Here is a 22,178-nt window from a genome sequence, read left to right as displayed (position 1 = left end):
GATTCCTCACTCTTGTGGGTTATATATTTTGGACAAACAGGAAGATCTGCTTTTATTCATCTAGAATAGTGGGTCTTAATCTTTATAGTGATTGGTACCCCCTTGAATCTAAAAATAAGTTTCTATTTCTTTATTTAGGAAATTACATCTATTGCAAGATGATTTATTTATTGAAAAATAAACACATACATTTACATATACATACAAAACAATATCTCAATTTTTAATGGCTATGTTGTTGTTGTTTATTCATAGTCATTAAAAATTGAGATATTGTTTTGATGCAAGGCTCCTTTTTTGAAAGAGCCACGTGTAAGTCATCACTTGCATTTAAGTGATTTCTGGCTTTTGTTTTTATGTGCAAAAGTGATGAAAATCCCATTTCACACAGGTAGGTGGTGGCATATGGTAAAAGTGTCTGCAATGCTGCTTTTGCCAGTTGTGGATAAGGTTTTAACTGTGTACACCAGAATTGTTCTAAGTCCAGTTTTTCAAATTCCATTTGAATACGTGCATTGGCTTGTATTTCAATAAGATCATCTTTTATTAAATAGCTGTCAATCTGATTGCCGTACATCTTTTGTCAAAACAGTAAAATGAAGTAATAGATTTTAAATACTGTCTAGAAAAGCTTTCAAACCTGTAGAAATTTAGAGAAGTTATGTAATTGAGTTCCAGGAGAGGATAGGAGGGGGGGAACATTAGAAAATCTTCAAAATGAGCAAAAATTTTGAATCATTCCGAATATGATATTTTTCATATTATATTTTCAATATATCTACGAGGATATGCACTGGATATTATCGTAATATGCATAATACAAATAAATAAATAAATAAAAGATGAAGCCGAAGAATCACTGCTAAAATATCATTGGATATAAATTTTTGATACCAAAAAAGACTCGCAATCAGAAACCGAGTAATGCAATTTAGTATTTTTTTTTTTTTATTTTGTCTTTATGAATAGCAAAAAATCGTTTCTAAAACTGAAATGTGATGATCCATATAATGCTATCTGGCTAGAGACGAAAGCAAAAAGGACATATTTATTTCAATAAATATTATTTAAAAATATAAATATTTGGCATAATATTTTCAAAGCAAACATTTGAAAATTCTGAAATTCGAAAAAAATTGTTTCTATATTATAAGTAAAGTGAAAGAACAATCAGTGCAACTCTTCCAGTGCACTGAAAAAAAGAAGTTAGGGAAAGTTGACTATTTCATCCACACCAGCCGGTTGGGAGGTTAATACCCATTCACATTTTAGTGTAAAGTAGTAGCAAAGGTTCAGTTACTTTAGATATCTAATCTAGAAGAAGTTATGTCTGCTGATATTAGAATCTTACGCGAATAATTTTTTCTGACATGATTTCTCTATTCGTTATAATGTAACCAATTTCCAGATTTTTTTCCCTCCTGCAAACTCCATGTTATATGCAGTGATTTCTTCTTTGTACTACAAGAAAAAAATCAGATAACAGAAGAAAAATATGTAGTATTTTCTCTTCCACTGGCTGAATTTACCATGTTCTTTCTTTGTGTTTTGAAGAGAAATGCAAATGACTTTTTTCTTACTATTTTTGCCATTATAACATCTGATATAATTATAAGAGTGACAGTTTTACCGTTTTTCTCCTACACGAGAAACAGAAATAAAGTAGTACTAATATTGTTGATTCTGTCAAACTTCATTGTAGCAGAAATTTTTATTACAAAACTTTGTAATATATATATATATATCACGAGAAACAAGAAATTTGGAACCCATATCACATCAATGTTGAGTGTTGGCAAGGTGAAAATGTTCACGTTATTATTTATATATTTTATTTATTAACTAGGGGGGGGCTACGCCCCCCCAAAATGCAATATTTGCATTTGATTTTTGCAATATTCACTGTGTATGTTTTGTATTGAATATAAATACAATAACTATTATAATATATGTCTATATTATATTACGATTTTTTTGAAGGGGGGCCCTGGCATTCAGAAGTTTGGGAAAGACTGGTCTAAGGCACTTTGAACCGTATCAATCCACCTATATCTTGGTTTTCCTCTGGGTCGTTTTGTTGCCAACCTCGCAGAGAACACTTGTTTTGCTAATCTTTCTTCGCCCATTCTGTTTAAGTGACCATACCACCTGAGATTAGCTCTGCTAATCCATTCCTGGATGCTGACAATGTCAACTTCTTTCCTAATATCCTTATTTTTAATATGATATTACCATTGATGCCATCTGTTCATGCCTATAATCTTTCTCAGGACTCCCACATCTGCGGTCTCTAGTCTTTGGTCATGTGTTTTACTTCTGACCCAGCTCTCACATCCATAAGTTAAAACTGGTTTGAACACTGTCTTGCATACAGCTAATTTAGTGTTCCGACTGATTTCTCTTATTCCATATGAATTTATTCAATTGACTTCCCACCATATTCTCGGGGGCCCTGTAACCCCTAGAGAGCGCTTCCCCTGGGTGACAGATAGGAGAGCCCACCATGTGTGTGCGCACGTGCGTGCGTATACAGTGGGATGGTCCAAATATATTGAATAAGGACTCGTGGACCAACAGGGCCATAAAGGGGCAATCATCTTGATTGTAAGGAAAGCGGCACTCTCATGGACCCCTAGCTGGATCTATCTCCTCTCTTTCTATTGAGGGAGATCCACTTTCCTATAAGGCATTATTAGCCAACTCTTCTTATTTTATGACCCCTATGCTATTAGAGTACTCGAGGGCCATGGGTTCTTTTCATTTCTGGCCTTACAACTATGCCCTCTCTATAAACCTTACTGTAATTCTTCTATAATCTACTCTTTCCCCCCTTCAATATATCCTATTCCTCCTATGGGTTTAAATTCGGAAGAAGGCTAGTTCAGAAGCCTTAAGGTAGCAGCCCTACCATTGAACTATTCCATAGTCAGGCTAGTCCCCTGACATGTGGAACATAATTCTACTAGTAAGCTGACAGAAAAAGATAATCAGATTGAATCTATAAGAAACGATCCTGGAATGGAAAAGGTAAAACAAAAATGGAAACGACAAAATATAATAATACACATAGCAAACTGGAATGTAAGAGGAATAGCATATAAAGAAATAAAATTAGACCAATTATTAAATGAAAGAAATTTTAAAATAGCAGTAATAACTGAAGCAAAAAAGAAATTAAAAGGAACCATGAGAACTGAAAATTTTAATGTGATATACAGTGGAGTTAACAGAGACCAAAGAGCACAAGCAGGAGTCATGATTTGGATTCATAACTCCCTTTCAAAACAGTTAAAACATTATAAATTATGGAATGAAAGAATAATAGAAGCTAGAATAAAAATAGATAGAGGCTATTTAACAATAATTGGTGTATATATGCCCCAGAAGAGGGAAGAGAACAAGATAATACTGATTTTTATAATCAGCTACAAAACATATATAATAAAATAAATAAAAATGATTACATAATTTTAGCAGTAGACTTAAATGCAAGAATTGGAAACCCGAAAATTAATAATAATATAGGAATACATGGAGATCATACTCTAAACAGGAATGGTAAAAAATTGATTGACTTTGTAGTTTATAATAACCTAAAAATAATGAATTCCTTCTATAAACATAAAGACATACATAAATATACTTGGGCAACAAGAGGATGGATATTAATATTAGATTACTTTATACTAAATGAAAAGACATCAAAATTTTCACTAGATGTTAGAGTTCACAGAGGATATGAAATAAGCAATGACCACTTCCTTGTTAAAATAAAATTAAGATTACCACCTAAATGGCTACAAGTAACAAGAACAGAAAGAAAAATTGAAACATTTGTTTATAAAACTAGACTATTGAATGACACAAATGTATAATGGCTATATGAATAAAGAATTAACTAATATCTAGACAAAATAAAACAAAATGAAGAAATAGAATGGCTTAATATAAAAACGATACTAAATGCAGCAGCAAATGAAAGCTTAGAAAAGACCAAAAAATTCAATAAAAGGAAAAAACTCAAGATCTGGGATGATACAATGCAAGAAATAATCAAAAAGAAAAAAGAAGCCTATCACAAATGTTAAGCAGTAAAAGATTAGAAGATGAAATAGAATATAAAAGAATAAGAGCCATAGCTAAAAGAGAAGTCAGAAAAAGACAGAGAATCATGGAACAAATTTGTTTCTAATTTAGAACATGATTTATATAAAATAAGACCCAATGTATATAAAATTTTGAAACACTTAAATGCAGATACCAAAGAAAACATAAAATTAAACACAGAATTGAAATTAGAAGAATTTCTAAATTACTACACAGAATTGTGGACAGACAAATATTTTAAAAAAGACAACTGGCAAACAATTAATGAAAATGAAAAGGAAATAACTAAAGAAGAATTAGAAATCAGTCTGAAAGAAACAAGAAACGGAAAATCACCTGCAGAAGATAAACTGGGTTCAGAACTATATAAATATGCAGGAACTAGATTCAAAGAAAGACTCTTATTATTTTTAAATAAAATTTATTCAACTGGTATCCCCCCAATAGAATGGAAAAAAGCAATTGTGATTCCTATCTTTAAAAAAGGGTAATAGAGATGACCCTAAAAACTATAGAGGTATCAGTATACTAAATTCCTGTTACAAAATATATAGCAGAATCTTAAATAGCAAACTAATGAAATATTCCGAAAACTTTATTTTAGAAGTAGAGAATGGATTTAGAAAAGGACGATCATGTATAGACCCGGCATTTTTCCTAAAATTAATAATAGAGAAAAGAGAATACAATTTAGAAACACATATTGCATTTATTGACTTTGAAAAAGCATTTGACGAAGTTAAAAGAAACATTATTTAACATATTAAAAGAAAGACAAATACCAAATAATATCCTAAAAGCTATCACAAGTATATATGAAATTAATCAAATACAAATACGATTAAATCACGAGCTATCATATATGAGAGAGATAAACCATGTGTTTATCTCTCTCGTATATGATAGCTCATGAAACCAAGTCTGACAGGGATGTCCCTTCTCAGCAATTCTTTTTAATATCTACTTAAATGAAATAATAATAAAATGGAATAAAAATTTACATAAAGGAATTAAACTTTCTCCTACAGTAAACTTAAACGCTCTCCTCTTTGCCGACGGCCAAATAATAATTACAAATTCTGAAGATAAACTAAAGAAAGCTATTTTAGATCTAAATGAGATATCCAAAGATTATGGTATGATGATATCAACAGAAAAATCAAAAACTCTGGCCTTTAAAGGACAAGATCCAGCAAGAACTAAAATAGTAATAGATAACAAGATCTTAGAACAGGTGAATTCATTTAACTACCTAGGATGTACGATCACATATGAAAATGAAAAAGATATAAACGTAAAAATCGCAAAATATTTAAAAATAACAGGTGTAATTAACTCTATATGTAAACCAAACCTAGTTCAAAAACAAACCAGACTAAAAGTACACAATACATTAGCCCTACCAGTCTTAATGTATGGAAGCGAAATCTGGACAATAAAACAAAAAGACAAACAAAGATTAACAATAGCAGAAATGAAGTTTATGAGAAAAACTGCAAAGCATACCCTATTTGATCACAAAAGAAATGAAGAAATTATGAAAGAATTAAACCAAGAACTAGTAATAGAAAAAATTAAAAAATATAAACATAAATGGATGGAACACGTTCAAAGAATGAAAACAGAAAGATTACCAAAACAAGCCTTAAAATACAAGCCATTAGGAAAAAGAAAACCAGGACATCCTCTTAAACGATTCAACAATGACTTCTAAGGCCGGAACAGCATGCTAGGCCTAAATCCTTGATATGCATGATGATGATGACTTCCCACCATACCAACTTTGCTGATTCTGTTGTCTATTTCTATATTTAATTTACCATCTTCACTAAAAATCGTGCCTAAGTAACTGACATGTTTTACTTGTTCCACGGATTCTGAATTCACAACACAATTGACATTTTCAATGATTCTATCTATTTTCATTGTCTTTGTCTTTTTATTGCTGACCTTCATACCATATCTATTATAACAGTTATTCAATTTAGTCAGAGAATCTTGCATACTTGTAGCAGATTTATTTAGAAGTGAAGTATAACATCATCCGCATAAAGCAAAGAGCTGACATTAACATCTCCAATTTTGTTATCATGTTTAATACCACTTTCCTTCATAATGTGATCCATATAGATAATGAATAACAGAGGGGATAATGTACATTCTTGTCTCACACCAGATTTAACATTAAACCATCTTCCTGTACTTCCTTCAATTCTAACTGCTGACTTACAACTCAAATAAAGACTAAGTATTGCTTGATATAATGCCCCATTGACACCATATAACTGTAGCACATTGAATAGCTTCCCTCTTGACACCTTGTCATATGACTTTTCCAAATTAACAAAACTTAAATACAGATCTTTGTTATATTCCCATGGTTTCTCGACTATTTGTTGTAAAGTGAAGTTCTGATCCTGACAGCCTCTATTTGGCCTGAATCCAGCTTGTTCTTCACCAAGCTTTTCTTCCACAATTCTTCTCAACCGTTTCTCAAGTATACTTGCATAGATCTTGCCAGGAACACTCAGTAGGGAAATACCTCTGTAATTTTCACATTCAGTTTTATTTCTCTTTTTATATATGGGGTACTATGAGAGCTCTACTCCAATCATCGAGAATTCGTCCCTCTGTCCAGGCTTTCTGAACTATGCAGTGCAGCCACTGTATGACTTTTATACCACCATAATTCAGCATTTCTGGTGGAATATCATCTACTCCTGCTGCCTTTCTGCATTTTAAGCCTCTGATGGCTTTTTCTACTTCAAGTATGAATATGTATTCCTGACTGCATGCCTGGTCAGTGTTTTTTTAACACTGTGCTGTCATCACTGCTTGTTTCATTTAGCGGTTTTTCAAAGTAATTACTCCATACTTCAAGGATATCTTTTTCTCCTGTTTTCATGTCACCTTTATCATCTCTAACTCCTTTTACAGCACTCTTTCCTCCATTCCTAAGCTTCTTCAACAACCTCCAGAATACTTTGCCACCTTCTTGATATTTATTTTCTATATTCTTGCCAAAGTCCTCCCATGACTTTTGCTTAGTTGGTTTACACAGAGTTTAGCTTTCTTACATTTGTCTCTGTATTCTCTAAGAGCACAAGCTGACTTATTTGCCAGGAACTTTTGATAGGCTTTCTTCTTTTCCTTCACTGCCTCTTTAATTCCTGTGTCCACCATGGAGATCTTATTTTTCTATCCTTGCAGGCAACTTCACCACATGCCTCTCTAGCTGAATCAATCAGGGCTTGCCACTGAATCTCCAAGGTTTGATTCCTCTTCTCGAACTCTTTCATTTTTCCTTCAATAATCTTTGTGTATTTTAGTCTACAGTTCACATCTGAGAGCTGCTCAACTTTTATTCATTTAAAAACTTTCGTACATGTTATTCTTTTCTATATGAAATTCAATTTTATCCTGCTCAAGACTAAATAGTGATCACTTCCAATTTCAAATCCTCTGTACACTCTGGTGTCCTGCACCAGGGAGAAAACATCACTATCAACAATAACCTAGTCAATGAAACTTTTCTTATTCCTTGCCTCTTCTCTCCATGTGAATTTGTGCACATTTTTATGTTGGAACATGGTGTTAGTAATAACCAGTCCATGTCCTGAGCAGAAATCCAACAAATATTTGCCATTATTATTAGCTTTGCTCTTTTCTCCAAATTTTCCCAAAATATTTTTGTATGTCTCACAATCATTTCCTACTCTGCTATTTAGATCCCCAACAAGGACCAACTTTTCCTTTTTCATTGTGTCAGTTGCTTTTTCCTAAACCTCAAAAAATTCCTCCACTTCTACCTTAGTAGAACCTTCTGTAGGACCATAGGCACAAAAAAGTCTCATTGTCCAGTTCCCCATTCTCATATTTGCCCACACTACTCTACATGAGACTGACTGCCATTCAAGAAGATTAGCCTCGTATTTAGTGTTGAATACTATGGCCACTCCTTTTCCTTGATTGTCATTTCCTAAATATAACATTTTGTATTTATTGCTCAGAAAGATCTCACCGGTTTTTGTCTTTTTTGTTTCAGTCACCCCTATTATGTCGATCTGGTACTTATCTAATTCCTCAGCTAGCTCCATTTCTTTGCCATTCAGGCTTCTTATGTTGATAGTACCGATCTTTAACTCTGGTGATGTTGAGTTGGGGTGTGGTTTCAGATTTGTTCCAGTAGCTGACTTTTCACTGTTTGCCTTGGTTTCCTGGCGAAAACAACGGGGGGGGGGCCTTGTTTAACTGGGCGACGCCCCAGCCAGCATGAAATTTTGTCATGTTGTACCATCATTTTTTATTTTGGTTTAACCAATAAGAATACAATTTGATCGGCTAAATCCCAAATTGCGAGCTCATCCTCGTTCGTTCAGTATCCAGGTAGATACCCAACAGGGTGCACCACAAGAAGGTGAGGATTGGACATTAGGTCAGAAGCCCTGGTCGGTTCTCCGCATTCCTTTAAAGGCTATGTGGAGGTCTCCTCTCAGTTATACAGCTTTGACCCTTAAGCACCCCCTTTCAATTATTATGCTTTTTGAATTAGCATGGTTAATAAATTGATACCATAATTTATTTAACGTGGATTAAAATTTACTTCACACGTCCTGTTCAACACTGCTGATGAAACTTCCCAGATTGTTGTTGGTCTTGAGATGAGGCATAGCTTTATTGTAATCACTAAAAACAGCACAGATAATTAGGTATGTATTATATTTAATGACAATCAGCAAAATTAGAAAACAATTAAAACGACCTTGCATAATGAAAAATACCTCCCTTTGCACAGACATTATACTGCATAAAACAAAATTTCATTGTAGCGTCAAACATCCTCTTTCAAATTTTCAGTTCCAGAAAATACATGGTAACACCTGTCTACAATGCAGTCACTGGGTTCAGAAATAAATTTTCAAAAGCAGATGATTTATATTATAAATTGTTATATTACAAAACTGAATAACTATGTAATCTTTTAAGGAATGTAGAGAATTGACAGGAGCTTCTGACCTAGTCAGTTCTCTGCATCTCACCTGGATACCGAATGAACAAGGGGGCTGGCAATTTGGGATTTAGCTCATCAAACTGTATTCTTATTGGCTTAAACTATAAATGCAAAATAATGGTACATGACAGAATTTCATGCTGGCAAAGGGCATAGCCTAGTTAAACATGGACAGCATTGTTTTCATCAGGGAACCAAAATGAACAGCAAAAGGTCAGCTACTGGAACAAATCTCAGAACATATGCCAACTCAACATCATTGACATCATCAACATAAGAAACATCAGTGGAAAAGAAATGGAAATAGTGGAAGAATTGGATTAGTACCAGATCAACGTAATACATATTACTGAAACAAATAAGCGAAAAATATTGAGATATTTGTAATCAACAAATATAGGATATTATATCCTGGCAATGATGGGCAGAAAGAAGGAGTAGCTAGAGCATTCAACACTAAATACAAGAAAAATCTCCTTAAATGGGTTCAGAACTAATATCATGTAACATAATGCAGACAAATATCAGAATGAGTAACTGCACAATGAGACTTACTTATGCCGATGGTCCCACGGAAGGTTCTACTAAGGAAGAAATCGAGGAATTTTTGCGGCAAAGGCATCCAACAACAAAAAAAAAGTACAGCAGATTAGGAATCAATTACCCAACATATACAAATGTTTGGGGAAAATTTGGGAAAAAAGAACAAAACTAGTAATGATGATAAGTACCAACTGGATTTCTGTTCATGACATGGACGATTTATTACTAACACCATGTTCCAACATAAAAACATGCACAAATTACATGGAGAGAAGATGCATGAAATAAGAAAAGTCTCACTTACTATGTTATTCTCAAATGTGTGGGAAGGCTTATGTGTTCATCGTACATGTTGATTAATTTTAACAGTATAGATGAGAACACAGACTGATAACTATTTATTAAGTTAAGTTAAGGGGATGATAAATCCCTCATTATTTTAAAGCTGGATACGAAACTCAGAGATCGAAATCTAAGAGTTTCATGCCGAAGAACTATCGGTGAGTCCAAAAGTAGTTCATATCTGGCTTCAAAATAATGAGGGATTCATCATCACCTTAACTTAATTTATGTCACCGGAAAAATAGCCTCTTGGCTCTTTATTGTAGTAATAACATATGGGTACACCGGTCTGGCAATTTGTTAGTAGGGGTATATGTAAGATCGGATCACTTAAACCTTGGTATTCCAGGTCTACATATTCACTGATGAGACCTCAATAAAAGTCGAAACCGGTCTGGGTAGTGACCTCTCCTCATAATGTAAAACAGTAATATATCTCCTAGGAACTGCATTTTACATTATGAGAAAATATTAAGGATAGTGATGGAGCTTGCTTCACCTTTGCTCCGAGTTGCCCAAGTGTTGACTTACGCTTGGACTTGCCAATAGTTCTTCGGCATGAAACCTCTAGATTTCGATCTCCGAGTTTTGTATCCGGCTTTAAAATAATGAGGGATTTATCACCCCTTAACTTAATTTACGCCGCCGGAAAAATAGCCTCTTGGCTCTTTATCGTAGTAACTATTTATTAACTTATTGCTGATATTTCACTGATATTCTAGCCAGCATCTTCAGAGCACAAAAACAGTTTGTCACAGTACACGAGATGACAACAACAATCCAGTATAACAATGGGACTAGTTTGAACAATCGTAACATGCAACCCAGAGACTAAAATTCTAATTAGGCACCATCTATGTTGAGGAAAAAAAAAAAAGAGAAAGCAGTTATTAATTTGGTCTTAAGATGACTGTCTCCCAAATCTTTGGCAAATTTATATAGCCATACTTGTTGAGGTTTGGAGTATGTTTCAAGGCTTCTATTGATTCCAGGAACAACCTCTCTTACTTATAAAAGCTTCATTCTGTGCAGCACTTTTGTTTTTTTCCAATTGATCCTATGTGCAGGGGTATCTAAATCTAAAGCATAGTCTGCTAGACCTGACCTGCCATAGCGATAGTGTAGGGTGTATTTTTTTATGTTCACCGAGGCAGATGTCCACAGTTCTTCCTGTCTGTCCATAGTAAGCTCGATCACACAAACAGGGCACTTCACAGACTCCTGGATGTGATAAGGAGAGATTCTGTCCTTGGGTGAACAGATGAGAGTTGCCAATTTCATATATGGTGTGTAGTATGTTTATTAAGCACTCTAGATATCTTTTCAGATGTGCCTTTAATGTATGGGATGGTGACAGTTTTGTTGTAGTCTTCTGTGGTAGACAGTAGGGAGGAGAGATTTCTGGGGAGCATTTAGTATTTTGTCTATCTCATTGGGGTTATAGCCATTGGCCAAGAAGGTGTGACGTGAGTAAGTGAGTTCAGCAGTGAGAGCAATGTCGATGGAACAAATCACTCTAGCTCTGTGGATTAGTGTTTTTAGGATACCATATAGTTGAAATGGGTGATGATGTGATTGTTTGTGTAAATATCTCTCTGTATGTGTGGATTTTCTATAAACTGAGAACGATAAGGAACCATCTGGAAGACGTCTGATTAGTGTATCCAGGAAGGGCAGACAGTCATTAGCTTCCAGTTCTATTGTAAAGTGGAATTTTGGGTGCTGGCTATTTAAATATGCTAAGAACGTATCCAATGTGTCTTTGGATACATTCTTTGGAATCTATCCAATCTGGACACATTGGATAGATTCTTAGCGCATGGTATGTTAAAAACTAACCTGCAGTGCTAGAGCGATTTGTTCTTATGACATTGCTCTGAATGCTGAACTCACTCACATCCCACTTCTTGGCCAATGGCTATAATCCCCCATAAGATACACAACATACTAAATGCTCTCCCAGAAAGTCCCCCCCCTTACTGTCTACCACAGAAGATTACAACAAAACTCTCACCATCCCATACATTAAAGTCACATCTGAAAAGATATCTAGAGTGCTTAATAAACATCAACTACACACCATATGTGAAATTGGTAACTCTCATCTGTTCACCCAAGGACAGAATCTCTCTATCACATCCAGGAGTATCTATGAAGTACCCTGTTCGTGTGATTGAGCTTACTATGGACAGACAGGAAGAACTGTGGACATCCACCTCAGTGAACATAAAAAATACATCCGGCACTAATCACTATGGCAGGTCAGGTCTAGCAGACTGTGCTTTAGATTTAGATACCCCTGCACATAGGATCAATTGGAAAAAAACAAAAGTGCTGCACAGAAGCTTTTATAAGTCAAGAGGTTGTTCCTGGAATCAACAGAAGCCTTGAAACATACTCCAAACCTCAACAAGTATGGCTGTACAAATTTGCCAAAGATATGGGAGACAGTCATCTTAAGACGAAATTAATACCTGCTTTTTCTTTCTGTTCCCCCCCCCCTCCACATAGATGGTGCCTAATTAGGAACTAGCCTTTGGGTTGTAGATTACAATGGTTCAAACTAGTCCCATTGTTATACTGGATTGTTGTTGTCTCGCATACCATCACAAAATGTTTGTGTACTCTGAAGATGCTGGCTAGCATACCAGCGAAATATCAGCAATAAGTTAATAAATAGTTTTCTTATCAGTCTGTGTTCTCATCTATACCATTAAAATTAATCAACATGACTATGTTATTGTCAACAGCAATGTTTTCCCAATGGTTCAGGACACAAGCATATACAGAAGATTCGAAATTGTAAGTGCATTTAGTTTCGAGCAGGATAAAATTGAATATGATATTGAAAAGAATCGTGTAAGAAAGTTTTAAAATGAATCAAAGTTAAGCAGATTTCAGAGGTGAGCTGTACTCAAATACATAAACATTACCGTATTTACTCGAATATAACTCACCCTCGTGTATACCTTAAACCCCTGATTTTACTTTACAAAAAAGGAAATTAAGTTTCACATATACTTCGCACACGGAAAAAAGATTAAAACTTTAAGAAATAGATAGGGAATGTTATTATGGAAGTATCAGATATTTTGGAATTCAGTTGAAGAGAATCAGCATTTTAACTCAACAATCGTTAGCTTGCCTTTGTTGCTGAGTGGCATAACCTTTTGGTAATACTACACCAATCATATGCGAGATGTAGTAGCGATAGCAGATAGTAGATTCTTGGTAAGTCATACCCATTTTCAGTTTTTTTAAATCATGGTGATCTTATGATTCCTAAATGATAAAAGCACAAGCAATAATGAAACTGTTTGTTTTAATTACAAAAGCATTGTCGCTAAAGATTCAAATATGTTGTGTGATGAAGGTGAGCGGCCAATCATGTGAATAATGTTGATAATTAAAATTTAAATACATTCATTTTATAAATAATGTGAGCAATTATAAATTATAATGAATACCGAGAATTTAATTATAAACATTAATTTAAATTTTTCCTGAAAAACTTTAGTTTCCAAAAAATCCTCATATATCTCACACCACAATTTTTTAACATTAATTTTTGGGGGAAAAATTCGAGTAAATATGGTATTCCAGAAAATATGAACGAGCATGAAAACAAGAATCAAACCACAGAGATTCAGTGGAAAAACCCTGAAGAAAACACTGACTAATTCAGCCAGAGAGACATATGGTGAGGTTGTCTTCAAAAATAGGTATATCAGAACTCCTTGGTGGACTCAAGAAGCTAAAGAGGCAGTGAAGACAAAGAAGAAAGCATGTCAAAAGTTATTGGCAAGTAAGTCAGTATGTGCTCTGAGATGAAAATGTAAGAAAGCAAGGTGTTTCACTTTTCTTTGCTTTCTTCCATTGTAAAACTAGCTAAAGAAAAGTCATGGGAAGGACTTTGGTAAGAAAACATACAAAATAATAATTAGTTGGCTGGCTAAATATTCTGGAGGATATAAAGGGCTAAGAAATGGAGGATAGAGTGCTATAAAAGGAATCGGAGATGATAAAAGCGACATAAAATCAAAGAAAGCTATTCTAGACATCAGGAGTAATTAATTTGAAAGGTTACTAAATGAAACAAGCAGTGATGGGAGGTAAAAAAAAATTCCCATTTGCTCCAACTTAAATAATAGTTTTCTGTGCAGTATTCTGCTGATTCCTTTGCAAAGTCCAGCAGTATCATGATGTAGCAATTGTTTTTTATTTATTTTTAATGACAAGCCTTTATAAACTCAAGAAGCTATACAAGCTCATAAACAGCAGCTTGTATATACATCCATACCCATGGTGGGTCTCAAACCCACAACCTGCTGGTTGGAGAGCAGGTGTGCTATCCACTTAGCCAACATAGACCAACCATTTCCTTTATACAATTCCACTGTTACTTTATTATAAAATGTGGCTAAATTACTAAGACCAACCTTTTAAATTTCTTTAATTTTTTTTTAATTCCAAGTTTCTGTTTTTCTTAATTAGATTTTACAAATCTCATAATGCAATCAATATTACTGATCTGAAATTTAAATTAGTACCTACCTTTTAAAATCCCCAATTTTTTCATCTAATTTAGCACAAACAACTCTTTCAGTATCATTTAAATATTTTAGTCTTATTCTTATTTCATTACTAGGGACATTTGTCTCTGCTAATACTGGTAATTCCTGGTCTCTCTGCAATGGCTGAATATTACTCTCCTGAACACCTGCATCATCATCATCAGATAATTCTCTGTTCTGGATATTATCTGCAACACCAGCAAAAAATTCTAACCTCCTCTGCCTAAGAAAATTTTCATCTTCTGGCACAGAATGAGATTCTGTAGTATTGCTTATTTCATTAACATCATCACCACCACTGCCAGTGTGACTATTCAGTATGGAGACAAAATCTGTATTTTCACATTTCTCTGAATGAGAAGTATCAGAATTAGCTGAACAAAAATTTTCCTCGGCTGCAATTTCAGATGCAGAATTATCTACACCATCTGCTTGTACTTCAATAAATCCAGATCTTCTCTGCTCTCCATGTTCTAAACCTAAATTTTCCAAGTTTTCCTGAAAATAAAAGAGAATTCTAAGTCATCTGTTCACTTACAAAATTAATATATTTCACATTAAATTCAGTTTCTACATAACAGGCACTCTGACAATTTGGTCAAACGAGGCTCATCAGTCAAAGACATTATGTCCAGAAAAGTAAGAAAACAAGGAAGAAGGGGGACTTTAAGAAGAAGAAAAAAGTAAGAAAAAAAGAACCAATTACAAAAGACTTATCTATTTTTAAAGTATTTCTTAACTTTATATACATTCAAACTTGTTAACTCTAGCCTAAATAACAAAGCAAAAAAAAGGCAAAAAAGAAATCTAAGTGAACTGATTGAAAGAAAAATTATGATATCAATATTAACACATTAACTAAAGTCCTGCCTGAGGATACTAATTCATAATTCTTACACTGAAATCAATGTTCTGGGTATTTTATTAAGTAGTTCACAAGGAAAAGAAACACTACTTTTAAATAAATTTGAAGAATTTGGTATAAATAATTGTAAATATATAATTGCATTTTTAATGTTTACATTGATTTACTAGTTGCGTTCCTAAAAAAGTTACATTTTATTCAATTGAATTCAACACAAAGACCTGACCTCTTCTTTATATATTAAATCTTATATTGAATTCATTTGATTTGAATGATTAAGTTGCTGCCATAAAAATTTTTGATTATGGAAATCAAGATTCCAAGTAATCCAATACACTAGGTGTCAGATGCAATGACCTCCAAGATTCCAGATGACCACTATTTAAATTGGTAAGAGGATTAGGCATGGATGAAGTTTCAAGGGCAAAGCCTACAGGAACCTTTGAAGCAGATAAGATCACAACTTTCACTTAACAGAAAACACTGAACTGTTTCAAACTGGAATGACAAAAGAAGTTACTAAGGAAATGGGTAAGTAAAGAGTAGATATTTTAGAAATAAGTGAACTGAGATGGATAGGCTTTGGAAGAGTAAGAACTGTAGATGGATATCAAATACTGCATTCCTGCTTGGTTGGCCAAGTGGTTAGCATATCCGCTCTCTCTAACTGGGTGGAATTTATACCTGAAAAGTGAATATGCTCTCTCTCTCTCTCTCTCTCTCTGGGTTCAAATCCCACTGCAGGCATGGACAGTTGTGACTGTCTTTAGGTAGGAGATGAACCTCGTCACCCAAGTGTTAGACAACCACCCTGCTTATCGGAGACCTGAAGAAGCTTGATCTCCATGTTTGATCTTCCATGTTTGGTCTGTAGAGAGGGGTACCTAGACTATGTAAAAAATAATACAAAAATATAAAAATTAGTAAAAATGGGTGGGGGAGGAATCTGTAGTCCACTCATGCTACACAAATACTAGGTTTACATAAACCTTTTGTGGGTGGGAACAAAAAAATAATGATAATAAATGTTAAAAAATTCAGGATCTGATTAAAATCATAAAAGAGTGGTCCTTATGTTCAGTGAAAAGACAAGTACAAGCAAGATAAACTGGAAGCCCATAAGTGATTAATAATAATGACTAGATTATATTAAGATGTATTAAATTAACCATAATGCAGGTTTATGCATCAACAAATGAGAAGGATCTTTTATGATAAATTACAGAAATGTGTAGAACATATACCACACCACAACATGATTATTCTGATGGGTGGCATGAATGCTAAAGTTAGTAAAAGAAATAACGATGAGAAAGTAGTACAGGTAATGAAGATCGTGGTCAAAGAAATGAGAATCGTGACTTGCTAGTAACATTTTGTGAAATAATAATCTGGTGATAAGAAGTTTATTTAAACATAAAATGACCTGGTTATCACACCAGATAGCAAAAACATAAGCCCAATTGATCACATTGCAATCAAAGGTAATTTTAAGATGATATATGTTAAAGAAAGACAAATAGCTGATGTAGGATCTGATTTACTTAGTAACAATAAAATGTAAATTAAAAGTAAAAAGTCAAAAGAAAAGGATTGAAATAAAGGAAATTTTTTCTATTATGATAAAAAATCTTTCAAATTTTGGAAAATAAGAGTTTAGAAAGTGAGAAAGTAGAAAGCCCAGAAAAGATGATTGGAAAAATTTTAGAATAGTATATAATGGGTGGCAAGATACTGTTTGGTTGCTAAGAAGGGCAAAAAGAACAAAGATTGGCTATCAAATAAGCCCTGGAAACTCACAGAAGTATAAAAGTAAAATGTTTGAAAATGCTAAATCTCAGAGAATTAAAGAAATCCATTTAAACAATCATAGAGAGAAAGACAAGTTAGTTAAAAGATCTGCAAGAGAAGATAAAAGGAATTATATAAATATTATGGCAGAAGAAGCACAAATGGCTGAGAACTGCATGTGGGCCTAAAATGATATCCACTTAAATGTAGATTTATCAAGCTTAAAAAAAAAAGCTGGAGAATATTACTCTAGAAAACTGTTTGCTACAGGAGGCCTAAAGGATCTGATTAAAATCATGAAAGAGTGGTGTACCTAAGAAATAAAACCATACAAAATACAGATATAAATGAAAGCAAGGACCTCAGAAAGAGAAATAAAATCAAAATAGGACAGAGTTGCAAAACTGATCTAGGAACCAGAATATAAAAAGCATTGGATTTTCAAAATAATAAATATTATAGAGTCTGTGTAGCTCAGTGGATGTGGTGTTTGCACACCACGGCGCTTGGTAGGAAATGTTTCCACCTAACACGACTTGGACTCCTAAGACTTTGTTTCAAATCTAGTCAGCGACTAGAGGAAATTTTTCTAAGCCTTTTTACGACCAGTTCCCGAGTTAGTTGATCTCTGGCATAGGCAAGCGGGTTTTTCATCCCATAAACTCAAGAAAATCGGGCCATCAAACCCACACTATATTCAGACATTAAAAATACTGTGTTAGGGTTAAAGACCATGAGATGGCAGCACTTGTTGAGCCGCCTCTTCACTGCATGCCACTTAATTAGTGATAGCCTTGGGTCAGCTATCTCTGATTGGATACCAGTGGAGATTGAACTGCCCACTCAGTCTCCAAAGTTAGATAGGGCTAAAACGGCCTTGTTTACTCCCCTATGCAGGAATAAAAAGGCATCAGCTGATTTTTTTTTTTAAATATTATAACTATTGTCATCAAAGCATTAAGGAGGAAAAGAGACTCATAGTGAAGGACATCCCTAAATCTAGTTGTAAATAAGAAAAAAATAAAGCTTAGAGTAGGTACAATTAAAGCTAGATAAGTCAGGATGGTTGGCTATATTTAAACAAGTTATAATATATGAACAACGACATACATAAACATCAAAGATAATTAGAAAGTATCTAATCCTTAGCATGAAACAACTGCTATTCAAAAGAAAACTGTATAAAAATGGTTTAGGTCCAGAATAAAAAGGGCAAAATATTTTTTTTTTTTTCAAAATTCATAACTTGAAAAATTCTCAGAATAAGAAATAAAGTTAACCTTATTCAAGCTATCATTATCTATGTGGATAATGCGGAACCTAAATTTCCTATGCTCCAAGCAAAACTGTTACTTCAATATTGTACACTTCACTATCTGAAACAACCAAGTTTGAACAGTGAGAATTGTTCCTAGATGTCACATACAGCACGAAGATTTTGATTTCAGAAGTGTGAGTGAAAGAAGAAGAAATATCACTGTATAAACTGGAAAGTTACCATTTAATTCATGAGGGAAGTGTATAATAAACCTGAAGGGATAAACTACAATTAAAGACTCCATGCAATAACATTACTTATCCAAATGAACCAAAGAAACTACTAAAGCATTAACTACTATCACAATGTCATAATTACAGAAGATATATGAGTCTTTAGCTGAAAGTTTTATATATTAAAAAATATCTGACCATATCAAACTTTAAATCACATAACAGTGTACCAAGTAAGAGATACCAAATCAACACAATACACAAATTGTGTACTGGATGATTTTGTGTACTTCACAAAAAATGTCTACAATCAACCACATAAAAATTATTATTATACGGACACTTCCATGGAGTCCGAGGATGCATCACGGAGGCCCCAATCTATCATACCTCTCCATGAACCCATTACAGACAAAGTCACTTACAACCGATTCTGTCAACCCATTCCACTCATTCAAAACTCTCCAAACAAAAAACCCAGTCCTCACACTTCTACTAACCACACCTATATTCAACTTCCAGGGATGACTCTTGTTCTGGTTTCTCTCTAGCCAAGTGCTGAAACATTTCCCCTGCATCTATCCTATAAAATCCTTTAAGCAACTTAAATGTTTCTATCATATCCCCTCTTTTTCTCCTATCAACCAACTTCTGCAATCCACACATCCTCAATCTATCCTCATAGGGAACATTCCACAGGCCACTCACCATCTTGGTCACTCGCCTCTGAATCCTCTCTACTGCTTCCTCAACCCTAAGAAACCCAGGGGACCAAACTTGAACACAGTAATCCAGATGTGGGTGTATCAAGGCCTTATAAAGAGTAATAATAACTTCCTTATAGCAAGGCTTTTATGATAAAGGTTGCCGATATCATTTATTGTCTTCAATAGAAGACTTCAAAAGACAATATTGCAAATTTCACGAGCCAATTATCACTTTTCAGTGGCAGTGAAAGAAAAGGCTAGTAACCTATGCCTCGTATAGGTAGGATGTATCACCATGCAGCAGGATACACATTTAACTAAATGCTCTTTCTGGCTAAACTGAATACAAAAATTTAAAAGGCCATCAAGCAAAAACAAACAAGATAATCATAATGAAAGAGTCACAAATAACTTTCATATTAAGGAGTAGAAAAACAAGACATCCCCCCCCCACACACACACACACGATCAGTAAAAATAGCAAGACTTTTATGGTAAGAAAAAAAAAAAAAAAAATCTATAATCAATATTATGAAGAAAAATTCAAGTCACTAAGGAATAAACTTTAAACAAATATGCAAAGCAATGGGGCAGTTTGTAATTACATTATGCAAAGTGAGAAACCCCAAAAGGATCTTGCTCGAATCCCTAGAAAACACTGAACAAACAATACAATTGTAGTAAATCCATTTACAAATGCTTAAATATCTAAGAAACAGATTGTGATTTTTGAGATGTTTCCTGCTACCATAAGCAATTCTAAGGCAATCAGTCCTAAGACTTTTCCTGTTTATCAATGATATCACTAAATATCACTCTATAGCAAAATTAATACTTGCACTTATGACAATGCTCTGATTTTTAGCATAACAGATGCTAAACTACAGTACAAGAGTGGTCTGAAAAGTTCTCGACCTTAACCATAGATGGCAACACTATCAGAAAGATTTTTTTTTCCTAAGTTGATACATCTGTCATAAGTATCCATGTGAAATTGCAAGTCATTCTATCAATAATTTGTTTTATACAGCTGTCTGAAGCAAAAGTTGTCTGTATCCCTTGAAATGGATAAAATCAAATATCATGCGGTTATAAAATTCTTAATAAAAGAAGGTTTAGCGGCAAAAGAAATTCATTCGAAGTTCATAAAAATTTATGGGCACTTTTCTCCTTCATTTTTAACAATCAAGATATAGGCTGCCGAGTTTAAACTCGGCCGTACCAGCCTTGAAGATGATCCACGTGAAGGATGTCCAAAAATCATTGATCAAGTGCACGATATGGTATTGGATGACCGCCGAGTCAAAGTGTGTGAAATTGCTTAGACTATAGGCATTTCAAAAGAATCTGAAGGATATATTTTGCATGAAGAATTGCAAATGAAAAAACTTTGCACAAGATGGGTGCCACGTTTGCTCACAGCAGATCAAAAACGCACTCACACGTAAATCTCTGAACAGTGCTTGGAGTATTTTAGATTACTAAAACCAGAATCCAGGAGAAGGACAGAAAGTTGTTCAGCACCAAAGAAGACAAAGTCAGTTCCATTGGCAGGAAAGGTCATGGCATCGGTGTTTTGGGATGCTGCATTTTGTTTATTAATTATCTTGAACAGGGTAAAACAATAACTGGGGAATATTATTCCAATCTTTTAACCAGACTAGATGAAAAAATTCGTAAGAAAAGACCTGGTTTGCAGAAGAAAAAAATCATCTTTCATCAGGACAATGCACCTGCCCACAAAGGTGTTTTGGCAATGAGAAAATTAAGGGATCTGCACTATGAATTGTTGGAACATCCACCTATTTCCCAGATTTGGCTCCCTCTGACTTCTATCTCTTCCCAAAACTAAAATTCTTCCTCACTGGTGAACGTTTTTCTTTGAACCAAGAGGTGATTGCAGCTGTAGAGAGATATTTTGCAGATCTTACTGAGAACTACTACAGGGACGGGATAATGGAGCTGGAGCATTCGCTGGAATAAATGTATTAGTCTTAAGGGAGATTATGTTGAAAAATAAAAATAATTTTGAAATTATAAATTTGTTTTTTCATTGTTAGGCCAAGAACTTTTCAGACCACCCTCGTACATGATAAACTACGAGAGACCAATAGTTATAATGGTTTAGCCAAAAGAGATAGAAAATGTCTCAAATTTAAACTTATACTGTATAATTTGAATAATTTAGAAGTAAACAACATCTTCTTCCCTTCACGTATTAGGCCTAGTGGCCTGTTATGGGGGCTATCCTTAGCCCTTCTGAGCCGTACTCGTCCCGAGGATAAGGTAGCTAGACCTATGCCTCCCAGTGTGTGCTATGTCTGTAGATGTGTGTTCAATGGGCTGGAGGAGAAAAACCCTTAGTCCATGCCTAAGACTGGCTAACTTGGCTATGTCTGAGAAAGATCCTTAAGCTCCTTTCAGTGACGGGAATCGAACCCAGGACACTCCTTTCCCAGACATATGGTTGCGAAGCGCATAGCCACTCGGCTAACCGCATGGTCAAGTATAATTATGCAAACTATTCTGAGACCAATTATAGTCCTCCAAAATAAATTCATAAATATCTTAGTGGATGCAAAGAATAGATTTGAAACTTCGTTGGGTAAATACAGGTAAGTCACAATTTGCATAGTTAATGCATTCCAGAAAAACTACTGTAATATGGTATAATTATGCACATGACTGCACAAATAAATAAAGAATGAACCTTTCGTGCAGAGTACCTGAGGGGGGGGGGGTCACAA

The 22,178-nt window shown here is 34.3% G+C and overlaps 1 protein-coding gene across 4 annotated transcripts in view; it reads right to left on the bottom strand.

Moving 5' to 3' along the window:
* LOC150100302 (uncharacterized) overlaps positions 1-22,178 on the bottom strand; it is a 69,158-nt gene that overhangs the window by 1,758 nt on the left and 45,222 nt on the right. For all 4 annotated transcript variants that reach the window (XM_090402978.1, XM_090402977.1, XM_090402979.1 and 1 more), the window contains one exon: positions 14,558-15,075. In XM_090402978.1, coding sequence (XP_090259104.1) covers positions 14,558-15,075 — 518 coding nt within the window. The remainder of the gene's footprint in view (positions 1-14,557; positions 15,076-22,178) is intronic.

The sequence above is a fragment of the Typopeltis vanoorti genome, chromosome 13 (genome assembly GCF_054136105.1).
Source record: "Typopeltis vanoorti isolate ZY-2024b chromosome 13, IOZ_Tvanoo_1.0, whole genome shotgun sequence".
In the NCBI taxonomy this organism is placed as follows: Eukaryota; Metazoa; Arthropoda; class Arachnida; order Uropygi; family Thelyphonidae; genus Typopeltis; species Typopeltis vanoorti.
This window is presented reverse-complemented; position numbering and strand designations above follow the sequence as displayed.